This window comes from Siniperca chuatsi, linkage group LG16 (genome assembly GCF_020085105.1).
Source record: "Siniperca chuatsi isolate FFG_IHB_CAS linkage group LG16, ASM2008510v1, whole genome shotgun sequence".
Lineage (NCBI taxonomy): Eukaryota > Metazoa > Chordata > Actinopteri > Centrarchiformes > Sinipercidae > Siniperca > Siniperca chuatsi.
The window spans coordinates 23,449,146-23,464,915 of record NC_058057.1 but is presented as its reverse complement, the minus strand read 5'-3'; the positions used below and the strand labels follow the sequence as shown (position 1 = coordinate 23,464,915).

The 15,770-nt window shown below is 37.7% G+C and overlaps 1 protein-coding gene across 2 annotated transcripts in view; it reads right to left on the bottom strand.

Annotated features, from left to right (window-relative positions):
* man1a1 (mannosidase, alpha, class 1A, member 1) overlaps nucleotides 1-15,770 on the bottom strand; it is a 153,411-nt gene that overhangs the window by 25,709 nt on the left and 111,932 nt on the right. For both annotated transcript variants that reach the window (XM_044168927.1, XM_044168928.1), the window contains exons 6-11: nucleotides 11,079-11,202; nucleotides 10,638-10,731; nucleotides 5,156-5,271; nucleotides 1,716-1,935; nucleotides 725-897; nucleotides 282-397 (exon numbers count right to left, since the gene is read on the bottom strand). In XM_044168927.1, coding sequence (XP_044024862.1) covers nucleotides 282-397; nucleotides 725-897; nucleotides 1,716-1,935; nucleotides 5,156-5,271; nucleotides 10,638-10,731; nucleotides 11,079-11,202 — 843 coding nt within the window. The remainder of the gene's footprint in view (nucleotides 1-281; nucleotides 398-724; nucleotides 898-1,715; nucleotides 1,936-5,155; nucleotides 5,272-10,637; nucleotides 10,732-11,078; nucleotides 11,203-15,770) is intronic.

Genomic DNA, 15,770 nt, shown 5'->3' with positions numbered 1-15,770 from the left:
ATTTTATATCCATCCTGAATTAGTAGTTAATTCTAAGACTGAAACATAGAGCTGCAAAAGTCTGTGTGTGTGTGAGAGTGTGTAGTGAAGTAACCTTCCAGTGACCTTAGCCACTCTCTAGAGCTTAGTGTGTGTGTTAATGTGTGTGTGTGTGACTTGACATCTCTGTCAGTTTGGGGATGCAGGGGCCTTGGCCCTCCATAAAGTGCAATGACAGCACAATCATAAGAGGACAGAAGTGAAGGGTGTGCGTATAGAGACGTTCAGTTTGTGTGTCTTACTTGAGTGTCTCAGCCAAGTAGAAGCTCTGTTGTACATCGTCGTGGTTGGGAGTTGAAGCGTAGACGTCTCTGATGCCGCTGTAGCCTCCTTCTAGTTTACAATGCTGCTCCAAGGCCTGAACGAGGGATGGTGATAGAGACATACAACAGGAAGAGAGAAACAAGAAGACATCAGTGACTGGCAACATCAATCAAGCTCTTTATGTACTTAAAAATATCACCAAACCTCAGGGCAGATTATTTGCTTAATATAAAAACAAGTTAAATAAACTGACCTTCTGTAAGCTCCCTTCCTTTGACTCCCTTACTTTACCTCACTGAAATAAAATCTGTCTAAACTCCATGCACAGTAAGAACCCAGATGAAAACATTTCTGTCCAAACTGCCCAGCTCTTACAATATGACAAAAAGGAATTTTTAATTTCAATTAACAAATGTTTTACCTGAACAGCCTCCCAGCCCCACTCCCTGTATTTGGGGTCATGGGTGAACCTCCACATGTACATGTACGTCTCTATGACCTCGGGACGGAGGATGAAGTATTTCTCATTCTGCCGGGTGGCGATGGCCTCGACCCCGCCATCGAAACGAAACGCCTCCGGACCCAGCTTCAAAGCTAGAGAGAAAAAAAATATATATTGTAGATATCAAGTACATATAACGCTTAAGAGTATGGAAAACAAAAGTTATCTGTGTGAAATTCACAGGAAGATAACCTTAAAGAAATAATGAATTGTGACTTTTCCATATGTTTACATAATGCATTATGTTAAGTTATGTATATGTATATGGGTGCATTGCAGAATAACGTCACAAGGTCAATGTTGACCCAAGAAATAATTATTATTATTTCAAATGCTTGTGGTAATCTTTCTGCAGTGCTGCCTTTAAAACATGGTGACTCATAATATGACTTGAGGATGGATTAAAATGAGGGAGATAAATACAATAATGTGATTGAAGATAAAAAATAAAAACTGAAATAAGACTCTTTTAAATAACCACTTTTCTTTGAATAAACACTAATTTGACGTTCCTGCTTAAAAGGATGACAAGTCGATGGAGAGCATTCAAAAACCTGGCATCCCTGCTTTAGCGGAGAAGATGCTGTCACTATAGGAAATACCTAATAACTTCATAACTTAACTTTACTAACAACGTTTTGAAATGAGCTACATGACATAGGCCAGTATTTAGGAACGTATTTGGTTCCCAGTACTTATTCCACACAGCAACTGTGTCATCTGGCTTTTAATACAAGACTCTTTTAAATAAGACTAAAACCGCTTTTCATAGAAAAACATTTATAATTTATTTTGATGGAAAGTTTTTCCAACTAAATCAAAATTGGCAGTCGTACTTAAAACTACAGTGACCAATTTAATGGAAAACATGAATCATTTTAGTTTGTATTGTCTTTATGTGCATATTGACCGGTTCTGGCGTAAGACTCATGACAGGTCCGGGCGATCTCGGCGGCCTGCTCCATCTGGTGGCCCGTCTTGTCGTTGGACGCCCCATCAGCACCCAGAGCGATCATGCCACCTGCGAAACAGGTCAGGTGACCCATCTTATGCTCCAGAAGCCCCCCCTTCCACTCCGCTATGTAGGTCAGCCCACCGCTCGACTTCCTCATCAGGTTGGTTTCTATTGCCTGAAAGACAAAGAGCAAAAAAGGTTTTTAGGGGTGTGTTTGGCTTTAGTCCTCACTCCTAAATCCTACAAGTGATGATGGAGAGTTGAACTTTGGCATGAAAACCGTCTTTGGTCACATAACCTGTAATCATCCTCTTCTCAGAGTGTAGATTTTAAAAATGACTGTATTTTTCATGTAAGATTCTTTCTATTGCAATGTCTTTTGAAAGTTCTCTCAGTTTTATTTTTTAACATACATTATGTAAAAGAACTACAAATGCACCAGTTGTCCCATTTTAAAAGACAGCTGGTTAAGGGATTGTTGCTTTAAAAATATAATTTTAAGTTATTTTGAGATATATGTTTTGAGATATCACACGTACCACAAAGCTTTATGGCACTTGGTATAACAAAAATTTAATTTTTAACGCTCAACAGCAACAGTTATTTCCAGAAACAATGACAAGTTACACATTTCTTGTTATCAATAGTTTGACAATTCTAATTTTCTGCTGTCTATACAACTTCTGTTTATATCTGCAAACATTTAAACGCGTTAGTGCCTGGAGGACAGGATATGTTTGCTCGTGAGTAAAATGTTGATTGTTGCATCCATAAAGACCACAAATGGTGCACAAATGTCAAGAGAAAACAACAAGGTCTGTGGATTATTGCAGGTAAACATGTCATGATTGCTGGAAAGAAATAAAGAATCTGGATGGATGGGGAGCATAATAGGTTTTAATTTTTTTTGGGTGGACTGAGCCTTTAACACGGTCCAGACTGTATAGCACCAGTACAGGAGTGACACCAGACTTATTTCATATAGACATTCACCCTGTAGCTGCTCTCTCTCTTCCCAGGCCTCTTCTTGGCAAATAAATCAAGAACGCCTATAATCCTTGAAGATCGGGAGGGATTACGGTTAAAGTATCCCTGCATGGTTAATTCTGTATTTTAGACGCCATGTAATATATTTGCTCCCCAGTGTGTTACAGAAAAACAATCGGAGAATCAGCTTTCTCCAGCTGAGACCCATCGCTTGTCAGCACAACTTAAATTGACAATTTGTTTAAACAGAGAAAAGCTGTCTGCGTGTGTGCTGTCTATCTATTCACTTTAGGAGACTGTTGTTATTGTAGATTCATCTGCTCCCTGTCTTTGTCTTCTTATACAAAAGTGTGTTTAGCTCTGTCTATGCCATCATCTTCCCATCTGCTCAAACTCACTATCTGGCTCCTAAAGATTGAAGGGAAAACACCAAATGTTTGAAAAAGTAAAACACAGAGAACACTTAATCACAAATTTGCCACTTTAAGCAAAATAAAAACCTACATTAGTCAAACAAAACTTAATTTAGTGAAACTCCAGCTACAATCTCAGTTGCCCCAGAAAATATAAATGGTAATGAGATGGTCATCATTTAAATTATTGCTTTTATTATCTCATGAGAAACACTTTCAAGCTTCAAGGTTATTTGGGTAACAGGATTCTTATAATCCCCCCCTGCAGGGACAAATAAATACTACAGCAAGTGCACTTTTCAACATCTGAAGCTGACCTCATGTTTGTTGCCAACTATTATGAAACAGCTATTTATTATAACTCTGAGGGTGCATGAGGGATACAAAACCCTGTGGAGAAAATCCATGCAGCTCACCATCAAACCCTGATTATGTCCATTCAATGAGAACAAGTTCCAATTAGAGGTCACTGGCTGTATATTATACATTCATAGTTTTCTAGTGGTTAGCCATGTAGTGTTAAAGTTTTCAAATATCAATACATTGATGTTGAAATTGAACTACAGTGCAATGTTACATAACTTTCAGCACTGCAACAGACAACAGTTCTCAGTAGTAGAAGTGTAACAGATTGGAAAATTACAACCCAGAGAAATCAGTGCAATAACATGATGTGATGGTTGGGACGGAAAGGGTGCTTAACACCATTCACAGATGGTACTTTTAGGGACCAGCAGATAGGTGACAAATGATGTTTTCTATTCCAGTGGCACAATTACAGCTGTCACACAAAAACCCACAAACAGAAAAAGTTTTTCTAAAATTTGTAGTCAATCGACACTAAACAAAAATATAAAACTTTATATATTCTAAATTACTATATTAAAAGTTAGTATTGGAATGGATTACTTTATTTGTTTTGTACACAGTACTGTTTGTCAGACACCGTGAGGAAGCTCATCTCTTTAATATGGTAGAAAAGTTGACTTTCTGTAGCTGAAAGGGTTCCTACTGACTGACTTTCAAATATATGACATTCAAAAACCGGATGTCCCTCATGTAGAGGAGGAGATGCTGGCACTAATTCTGCAAGAAATAAGAAAAATTAAATAACAAAACTAAAAATTTGTCACCTGTAATTAATGATATAGTGGCTTCCTTAGTGAAGAAGTTACTGTCACTAATGTATTCAGAATCAGAATCAGAAATACTTTATTGATCCCCGAGGGGAAACTCTTTTGTTACAGCAGCTCACTATCACGTCAGTGCACACAGGAATAGAAGTACTAAGCAAAAAATATAATACACTATAATACAGGTCAGAAAATACATTAACTACCAAGTGGGTTTACCAGTTGATGATAATAATATGGTATAAAGTAATAGTGCATGAACTGTCAAGTTAAGCTTATTAAGATTATAACTGAAAATATAAGAAAAATAACTTAAGAAATAACATAACTTTTAAAATCATTAACATGTAACAATCAATATCTTACTTCACTGGTATATAATTAACTTTTGATACAGAACCTGGTGAGGTTAATGTCTTATCAAATATGGTATAAACCTACAATAGTGGTAAAATGTGAAGTCTAGAGCTGCAACTAGTAATAATTTCCTAAAGCCCACAGTGACGTCAAAGGTCTTCTTTTGTCTGACCAACAGTTCAAATCCCAAAGATATTCAGTTTGCTATCACATAAAACAGAGAAAGGCAGCAAATCCTCACAAATCAGAAGCTGAAACCAGAGAATATTTAGCATTTTTGATTGAAAAATTACTCAAATAATTAATCGATTATCAAAATAGTTACAGACTATTAATTGATCAATCAAGTAATCGCTGCAGCTCTAGGGGAGTCCATGACTGAAACTAAGAATAGTTCTGCCTTCTGTTTCATTCTCAAAGAGTCAAAGTCACCTCAACCCTTACTGAAGACATTTCGGGTGAGTATGTGTTGTCAGCAGTGTGTGTGTATGTGTGTGTGTATTACCTGCAGGGCATCGTAGTACATCTTCTTGCCTTCCTCATCAGTTTTGTCAGACATCAGCCAGGCCTTGAGCAGGTACTCATAGAAACTGTCACCTAGGCCACCCACGGACACGTGATCTGCAACACACACACAAACAAAGATAATAAGACACACACAAGCCTCCTACATGTATGCTGGTTTAGATTACAACTGTTGGACCATCCATAGATCATCCTCACATGACACAGGGCGCTAGATGTATATGTGTAATATGAAGAGAACATACCTTAAGGTCTATGATATACTACAGTACTGTGTGTGTGTGTGTGTGTGTGTGTGTGTGTGTGTGAGTGAGTGGTTGTTATCGCAGGTGAGCCTCCAGCCAGCCAAGATGTACTTTTGTATTTGCCCTGCTGATTGTCAGTGAAGGCTCATCCATATGCATGTGTCATTAACAGAGTCCAGCCCTGTTTGTGGAGCGCAGAGATTAAATGTCAGCTGTGATCATCTTGAAGTGAAAAGAAAAGAGGCTGGCGGTGAAGATGGTTTGGTTTTGAGCCGATAAGATTACCTGGCCTTCAATAATAAGCCAGGAACAAGAGGAATCGAGAGAGCTGACACACGCTTAAGATACAGCATCAGTGATCTGCCAAACAAAACTTCAACTGTCTGATTATAAGTCTTGAAAAGTGATTATAAATTACAAACATATTTCAAATACATACTTTGAAGCAGAAAGAGGATGGAAACTATGACTCAACATTTCTCATCCACACTTGGTAACATAACAGCTGTTTGGATAAAACAAACCTACCAAACATGACTAGGTCTTCTATGTCTGTACAATATATGAAAGACGCAGGGTAAGGAATTTCTGTGAGGCTGTGCTGGAGAGATATTTTTCAGACAACATTAGGCTGCAAACATCCCTAGGTCATAATTTATTCAACAAATGCATTCCCATCACTGTTGCATAATTTCTTTCTAGATGAAAAAAACTCTCTAAGACAAGCATAAAAGGGTTTTTTTTGGGAGTGAGGATTTTTACATTTTTTTTCCTGTTGAAACTTGCTGTTTTTATTCTGCATTCCTAATTGAATATGTCATAATTTGCATAAAATACTTGGATGAAAACACAGTTACTGGCTCTGGTTAAGAGTGTCATCTAAATGCCAACAGTTATAACTGTGGATGTGCTTTCAGTAGTTTTATTAATCAGATAATGAAAAGTAAATAGACCAGAGGTGCAGGTCCATCACATATACCTAACAGCCCTTCAAATCAAGGGCTGGGTATCAAAAACTATACCAGACAGGACTCTAATAAACTCTATCAGAGTTAAATAAAACTAAAAATAATAAAACTTAAGGCCTTAAAAACCACAACTTTCTTGCGGAAATCAAGAGAAATATGCCTTGACGGTGACTGGCCTGAACAAAAATGAGTACTAAAGCAATTAAGCAAGAAAAATAATCACGTTTCATCCATTTTTCATCCACAAAACTGAAATGCTCACGAGCTGGCAGCGGGGAAAAAAATCTCAGCAACTTTAGAGACGCAACTTCAGCTTTTCTTTTTACCTCTGCATGTGTCCTTTCCTATTGATTCAAACACCACAGTCTTACAACAATAGATTACAAAGAACATGATCTTTCTGTACTATTTTGTATGCAAAATACTGTTTCAAACTAAGTCGGTTTTTAAGACATTATTGGTCTAATTTGCCTAATCTCCGCAACGCTGAAATGAAAACACAGCAGGCTAAAGGATACTTTTTCTGATGTTACTGCTGTTGTGTTTAGTTCCTGGGACGCCATAGTTCCTGGCACTATTTGGTCAAAATGGTCACTAAAGATCTAGAAATTTGTTTCAGGATTAAGATAAACCGAAAATTTGACAGGTGATGATAAATATTGCTCGTATGTTACTTACGTTAGCTTGCCAAAACATTTCAGGACATTTGTGAAATACACTATTTTCTTTCTTGCCAAGAATTTAAAAAAGAAGATCGACAACTGTTTCACCTGCTTGAGAATATTGATACCACTCTTATATCTGGCCATTATACTGTATATGAAGCAAATGCCACGAGATGGTTAGCTTAGCTTAGCATAAACTTTGCAAACAGGGGATAACCGCACCTCTAAAGCGTGCAAATTAACACGATATATCTCATTTGTTTAATTTGTACAAAAACCAAAGGGTAAAAACAATAATTTGTGCTTTTCGAGGGGTTATGTGCCGGACTATTTCTTGTCTGGGAGCAGTGACTTCCTGGAGTCTCTGCTGGTGATGACAAGAGTCCATTGTCTCTTGGCTGTAGCTTCATATTTACCATACAGACAAGAAAGTGGTGTCAATCTTCTCATCTAACTTTATGCAAGTAAGCGAATAAGCGTATTTCCCAAAAAGGTCGAACTATTCCTCTAACAACTTGATAATTTGATATAGCAGCTATGTTGAGGCTTGTCGCTGTGAGTTTGTTTTGAAGTACAAGTTTTGCTCTCTAGTGGTCAAAAATCACTTAAAGCAGCTTTAAGAATGGTTGAAAAATGGATTTTGATATCCAGCCATTCTCCTGCCACTTGTCAGTATTAATTTCCTTATATCTACTCAGCTACTACTCTACGCTGACATATAACAACTGACAGTAGCAGAGGCTTTTACTGCTGGATTCCTCTCCCAAAATATATCTTACATCACTTCTCTATTATATATATCTTTCTTTCTATGTTCTTCTTTGTTCTATCTTTTTCCTGAACACCCCCATTTTCTTCTCTTCCTCAAAGTCTCACCTCTCTATCATTATCATCATTACCTGTTCAGCTACACGGTTTGAAGAGTCTGATAATGGATTAAAAATTATACCCTGTGACCACAACCTGTCAGAAATGCAAACACATGAACGGACACATGCGCACACACCGATGTTAAAGATTTGTTCTGGGGGTGGAGTGAGTATGAAAATACTTAACAGTGACACTGGTAAACAAAGAGAGTCAACAAGGTTCAAATGGAAGAGTGATGAGAGGGTGTGAGAACAGCTGAGCCATTCAGCACCACTTGTCCAACACTGCCTCCACTGCTAGAACAGTGTAAAATAAATCAATCTTGTTTTGCCTAAATTACTTTATTAAAATGAAAAATACTATACTTTTATGTGAAAAATGTCTAACTACAGGTTAAACAAATGTTCATATTTTAGCTTTCATTTATCTTCATTTGTTGCCAGAGATGAAAACCAGAGGAATGCAATTCAATCTGACTTTTGAAGAATTAATGAAATAGAAAGAATAATAAAGAATAATGAAAGTTAAATCAAACTGGGTAAGATAGAATGAGAGGTATAAGAACATGTTAAACCAAATAATCTGACTATAAACAATACAAAATTACGTTATCATTATTACATAACTGCTAGTCTAACATTTGTAAATAATTATTCCAAAATCTAAATGGCCAAAAACTAAAAGCTGCTTCACCATTAGGGCTGAAACTAATGATTACTTTGATGACAGATTAAGCTGCTGAGGATTTTCTCAATTAATTATTGAATCGTTTGGTCCATTAAATGTAAGAAAATAGTGAGAGAGAAAAAAATCATCACAATTTCCCAAAGCTCAGACTGATGTATTCAAATTGCTTTCAATGATAGAAGAAAACAAGCTCATATTCACATTTAAGAAGCTGGAACCGGTGAATTTTAGGCATTTTTGCTTAAAAAATGAGCTTGAGGGATAAATCGATTATCAAAATACTTATGGATCAAGTTTGTATTGATCGACTAATTGATTTATCAACTTATCATTTCAGTTCTACTCACCATACAAGGTTTTGGTTCTGGATCACAGGATAGTTAACAAAAGGAAGTCTTGAGAGGTCTATTAGGAGCTCAAGTAATTGTGTTAGAGATGATTTATGTACAATAATTAGGGGCAAGTTCGTGGACAAATTAAAAATAATGAATACCCTTACAATTCTGAATCTAAGTGGGAGCCAGTAAAGTGATTGAAATATCAGAAGGATACGTGCATTCCTGGTTTTAGTCAGTACAAATTACAGGTGTAGAATAGTTTTCTTTGAAAGATCAGCATAAAGTGCTTTGCAGCAATCTAGACAAGTTGTAATTTGCATGCATTAGTGTTTCAGTGTCATCTGAAAAAAGGTCTAACCTTGGTGACATGCAAATTATTAATGTTTCTGATATCAGCCTCAAACTACAGGTTACTATTAACTCATGGATTTCAGCCTGTGATTTTCATTTTAATTACACTGTCTTAAGCTGTGAAATAACCATCTGTTTTTCTCTCTTTTTCATCTCTTGCCTCTGTAGGAAAAACTTACAAGTGGCTCAACAGGGCAGAAAGCATTTGGCCAGATTGATGTTCTTAACAGTGAGAGGTAATATTAAGCATAGAAACCAAGAAAATTACAAGCCCCAGGGTTGAGCCTTGAGGCACACCCTAAGAAATGTTGACTTGAATGTATAGGACCAACAAGCCAGAGAAGACCAACCCACTTGTACTGCCAGTTAATAAGGATAGTCCACTGTATTAAAAGCAGCAGGAGTAGGAGGAGCTGATGTCGAGTAGCGGCTGTGACTCTCTGATTGTGTTTCTTCATGTATGAGTTGGCTGTGTTAAGACCAGTGAATATACAGGACTAATGTCTGTGCTGATTTTGACTGGGATATGATTTTGTCATCCGTGACACATTTCACAAATTTTGTGTTTATATGTCAGCTTAGTTTACCAACAGTTTGCCAACTATAGTGTCTGGTGAGTTAACCATATCTGACTTGCATGTGTCTAGTAGAAGCTAGCTTTAACAGGGATTAATAACTGTATGTTAATGATAACAAGACATCAGCTGTCTTGCTAAATTTTTGTGGCAGCATTTACTAATAGAGATGAAAATAAGAAACAGGACAAATGCTGGTTAGCACAGCCGTTTTCACATATAAAGTTGCCCTGTCCGTGTGAGACGCGTTCTCATCTATTGGAAATACTCCATTTGGTTCAGGGTGGTGCCTGGGTAGAGTGTGCAGGATTAATCCATAATGATGACTGTTTTTGCATTGATATTAATGCTACATGTATTCGGACTTATCCGCAATATCAACAAAAATGGAAGGCAATATACAGGCAAGCAGAAAAGAGTACGAAGCAGCTACACTTCGTGCAATGTCATCAATGTCATCAACACGCCCACTCGCTCACTGTGGATTCTCTGGACAATGACATGCTCTATTCACACATGGGCTCAATTGGACATTAAACAGACTTTTAAAGTCCAGTTAATTTCCGGTTCAAATGATTCTGACATTTGCATTCACACATACATCTCGTCCGGGTAATGTGCATGTGTGAATACTGAGCTGAAGGGCAGTGTTCCCACTCAGGCATTGCCATGACACTTAAGTGCTATACAAGTGGGAACTGCAGGAGAAAGGCAAGACAGAAGAAATTGAATGGGATGTGATAGAAGGGTGAGGAGGACTTACGTTGGCCCCACTGGCCGCTGTTGGGGTTCAGGTAGTTGGGGTACAGCCCCTGGGGTTTGTCCAGACGATTTAGTACTTTCCGGATGTTCATTACCTAATGATCAAAGAAATAACAACAAGTAAAGCTCACTTTAAACACCACAAGTGCTGTGCATTGAAAATACACTATGTAAAGTGATTATTTGCAACACTGAAAAGACAGAAACTGTTACAAATGTGGCATAATCAATATCTTTATGATGAAATACGGTAAAAGGGTGAAGAGTCTAGTTTGAACTGCAGTTTTCATTCTTTCCTCATTTTTGCTTACAGGAAAACACCACGTTACATTACAGACACTTCTAAAGTACAACAGTGCAAGTGGAAATCAAGCACAAACGCCATTAAGTGCCATTAACTGTGAAAAAAGTAACATTATCTATTCTCATGTGTGTCCGTTACCTTCTGTGCAAACTCAGGATTCCCTGAGAGTTTGCTGAGGTGCATGAACTCCAGATGTAGGGTGCCATACTCTGCCAGGATGCTGCTGCCACCTGATGCCCAGGGCCAGTTTCTACCAATACCACTAGACAAAGACAAAAAGAGAAGGAGACAGAGGTTTCTGTTTAAAAAACAGAACAACAAAAAGACACACTGAACCACAGCTGGACAATTTGAAAACTGCATAATGTTTGACAACTTTTGTGCATTTCAGTAAATTATCATACCATCTTCTTTTGAGCCACATGTAGAACCACCTGAACTTGTTTTAACTTGTGTGTATTTTAGATAATAATTCTTACTAATACCCAAATGCTTTGTGGGCAAAAACACAACAACACAGCATGAGTCATGTTAGAAAAGCCATTCATCAGCACACAGCAAAACCTGCTTGTCTTTTACTAAACTGACAGCTGAAAAGAGGTGATAAATGTTAAAAAAAATCAGCTTAAGACTCTTAATTAGACTCAGTCATACAACTAAAATGTTCCTGTAAATTACACATTTGAAAGCCATTAATAGTTTTCATCTTTTGCTTTGTGACATTTACAAATAGATTCTTAAAATGGATACCGACTGAGTTACATTAATGACACTAAAACCTAACTCCATCTCCATCACACTCCATCTGTCATATTTATGGGCGCATTTGTTTTGTTTTTTTTCACACACTTGACTTTGGCAGCACATCTTATCCTTGCCGCTGTCCATCTGTCAGTCAATCAGAACTTGCTGGACCCCCTGAGGTTGCCTGCAGTGACGATGAAGTTGCTTCAACTCTCAGGCCATATGCGAGTTACCAACCCTGGCATGCTTGACAGGGACAGAAGACCTAGCGACAGGGTGTGTGTGTGTGTGTGTGTGTGTGTGTGTGTGTGTGTGTGTGTGTGTGTGTGGCTGGATCATTAGAGCCACTGACAAATCACTTCCAGGCCAAGGACTGATGACTCTGGTGGCAATGCTTCAAGTAACTACTCATGAATACATATTAACAATTCACTACACTGTGAAACACACACCAAGATGTCTGCACTACAACAACCACAAATGGACACATGGACAAGAGTTGCACACACACAAGCACACACGGGAGACATCCAGCAAATGAGAAAAAGGAGGAGGAGAAGGAGTGTGAATTGGGAGAAGTGCCATACACACACATCTCTTCAAAGAGGTGGATGAACATACTAATTATCCCCCCTTCAACTCATCATGCTGCACAAGCCATAATTTGTTTCCCATTACACCATGGATTTAATCAAGTCAACCAAACACAGAAAGGACCACAGCAGCATCAGGCAGTGAGCAGAGAGACACAGATCAGGATCAGAGAACTTAACTGGTGAGGGGAAAATCCCATCAATGTAGATCCTGATTAAGTTGGGAGCTGTGTGTTTGTCAGCTTTAGATTGATGCAGCCATTAAAATAGGATATTAAAGTCTATGATTACCTGCACAAAAGTTTAATGTAGACATAGTCGTGGCTGACATGATGTATTGGTAACTTAAATCCAAAATATACAGTGTGTTTAGTGTTCGAGCTACTCTAAGAATACAACATTATTCTTTTATCTCAATCCAGACTCTATCTCCATCTATCTCCACAACACCGCCGCCTCCACTTCCCCTCAGTCAACTGTAGATTTGATCTGTCTATCCATCTTTTTCAATCCTTTTATAAACCCTGTGATGAACGATAAATCCCTTCTCTTGGTAAGGGGGGGGAGGCAAACACACACCTTTCCAACTCACCCCTGTCCACCCAAATCCCTCCCAAAGCCCTGCTGTGAGAAACACAAAATCCCTGTTAAGGAGAACAAAACAAAAGACGGGGAAATGCTGCTGCTTAAACCCAACAGACACAAACCAATGAAGAGCAGACATAAAGTATAATACTGGAGACAGATAGATGAAGGTGTGTTTGGAATATTAATCTGGCCAGGGTGTCTGCAAGTTTCAGAAAGACAGTTTGAGATCTGTAATGCTGGCTAGAACTTTATTAGTAAATGAAGAAGTTTTAAAAACCAGAGCTGTCAAACCCAATCTGCTTGTTAGATCAGAGCAATTGAGGCTATTAAACTTCTTGGGGCAAAATACGACACTGGGAATTTTCTTAAAGCGACAATATGTAACTTTTCAAAGAAATAAAACGCTCTTCATCTTACAAATGAAAGTTGCATTCATAAGCAATAAAATTTGATTCAAAACAGTGAGGTGTTTCGCTGCAACAGACTTGTCAGTACTCAGTACGTGGCCTGGTATGATCAGTAGCTTAAGGTGGCTAATGTTAGTGTTGTGTAGCTGACATTACTGGGTCTGTTCGCTGACTTGACTGCATGTATTATTAACCTATAATTGCCAGAAAACACACAGGCTCTCTTTAAAAGGGACATGATGTCTCTGTTAAGCAAGGCAGATTGGAAACATATTAGCAATAAAGCTGTGACTTTTAATCTGAAATTCAAACTGTTTTTTGTGTGGGAAGAAATTAAATACTAAAAAAAAAACTTTTGGATCTGTAATTTGTCTTTTTAAAATGTCTTCATATTCAAAATTTACAATTCATAAGTGCAACAAGCTGTCTGAAATGGTTTGTGCTGAACTCCAATGGGGCGAAATGCACTGTCCTGTCACTAAACTAGACTACTGCTGTTCTTTCTGTTAAATTGAAGAAACTACTAAGCCGTGCTAAATGAACAATTATGAAACCAAAGCATCTGAGAAGCAATGTATCCATTGTATGTATTAATTTGGGTTCTAGACCTAAGATGGCAAAATTATGGTTAACGATGAGTCTGTTTGCAGACTTTGTAAAGCAACTGCCTTAACAGCTCTAATGGCAACATCTGAAGCGTCACCTTTCAGCTTGTCAACAACACGAGGCACTGGAGGCACCAGAAATGGGCTGAATGTTAATCTACAACTGGGTTTAGGATTAGACTAAATTAGTTGCATTCAAATTAATTTGAAAAAATCTATTTGAACTTTTAAATTGACACCCCTATTATCCATGTACTGTATAAACAACACCTAAAAGAGTAATGAAACCTGTTACTACAAAACACGGCAGGGAGGCTGGTGAAGAAACCATCACAAACAACAAACATCATTGTCTGAGAGATGAGGTTTCAATAAAATTTCATCGATTAGTCTGACTCCTCACTGTGGCTGCTTGAAATAACAGCTCACAGTGAATGAACTGTGATTGAAACAATGAATGATTAATAATTAATACCAGTAAACCCAATAAAAACACTGGGTCAGGGAGCTGCCTCTGTTCCAGTATGGGGCGAAATGAACCCATTTCCTGAAGGACATTCATGCCTGTTTTCTGATGGAAACTTGTTTCAGTCACTTCCCCTACTGGGATTGGAAACTGGCATTCATCCACTGGCATACAGCAATACAATACAACTGTATTAGTCCATCTGATGGGAGTCCACTGTTGTGTTTGACTACTGATGCAGATGTCCTGGTGGCCCAGTTTAGTTTCCAGAGCACTGTTACCAACTAGCATGTTCTACATCCCTTTTCTCACATGGGATGTAATGAGACTTATTACAAACTCTAAGCTATAAAAACACTGTTTGGTTTATGACCTCTCCTTGCACAACAGAATATACTGCAATATAGTAAAAAAAACTAAGTGCTCAAGGTTTGAGCATATATCCTTACAGAAGCATCAACCTTTCATCCCAATTTGTAGATATTATCTAGCAATGATAAAGCAATGATATCTACTCTAAGATGCTAATGCATTTCTCCTGTTGACTGTTTTGTGATCTCAGTTGGCTTAATTTTCACAACAGTCAGGGGTATCAAGATTCATATCAAAAGCTGGCTGGATAAAAAAGTCTCAGTTTGTTGAACTCAATTCACTAACAGGAGGTACAATGGAGCCTCTCACTCTTCGTCACCACACACTGATGAGCCATGCTTTATACCAAACAGCAGTAATTTAATGCAGCACATTGAAAAACATTCAGTAATTCTCTTTGCAAACTAGATTTGAAACGTTAATTAAATTTTATGGTGACCTAGAACTAGAGGACTTTTTAGAGATTATGCTAAGCTTACACCAATGTATCAAAGCTGATATTGAACTTTTATTATAAACCAAGAGCTCAGACAGCATCATCCACCTCTGATAGGACTGATATGATGCAGTTTGTTTGGCTAATAGGAGTCCATGCCCATAGATTAATTAATTTGCGTAGCCCACGTTTCACAACTATTATCATGAAGATATGTAATCAGGCCAGTCACAATTAAATCAATTACCTTTTTTGGTTTAGTATTATCTTTCTTTTAAATATTCTAGGTTATCACTATATTTTGTAAGAGGAAAATTGGGTACAATTTTTCAATCTCAACTTTTAAGCCAACAAGGACAAGAAAAACTTTTTTCTGAGCTTTTTAAGGACTTCTACAATGCCATGACAACTGGTCAAAAACTGGGCTAACTCCATCTGCTGAGGAAGATCATACATGGATCCTGTGATCAGATTGTTCTGTCAACTACTGTTTCTGAGGTCAAGAATGAACTTTCAATCTCTACAATTATCTAATGTCCATGTTATAACAAGTTTTAAAAGGTACCAAACACTAGCTAAGAGCTATAGTGGGATCAAACTGCAGTTGCAAGATAGCTGA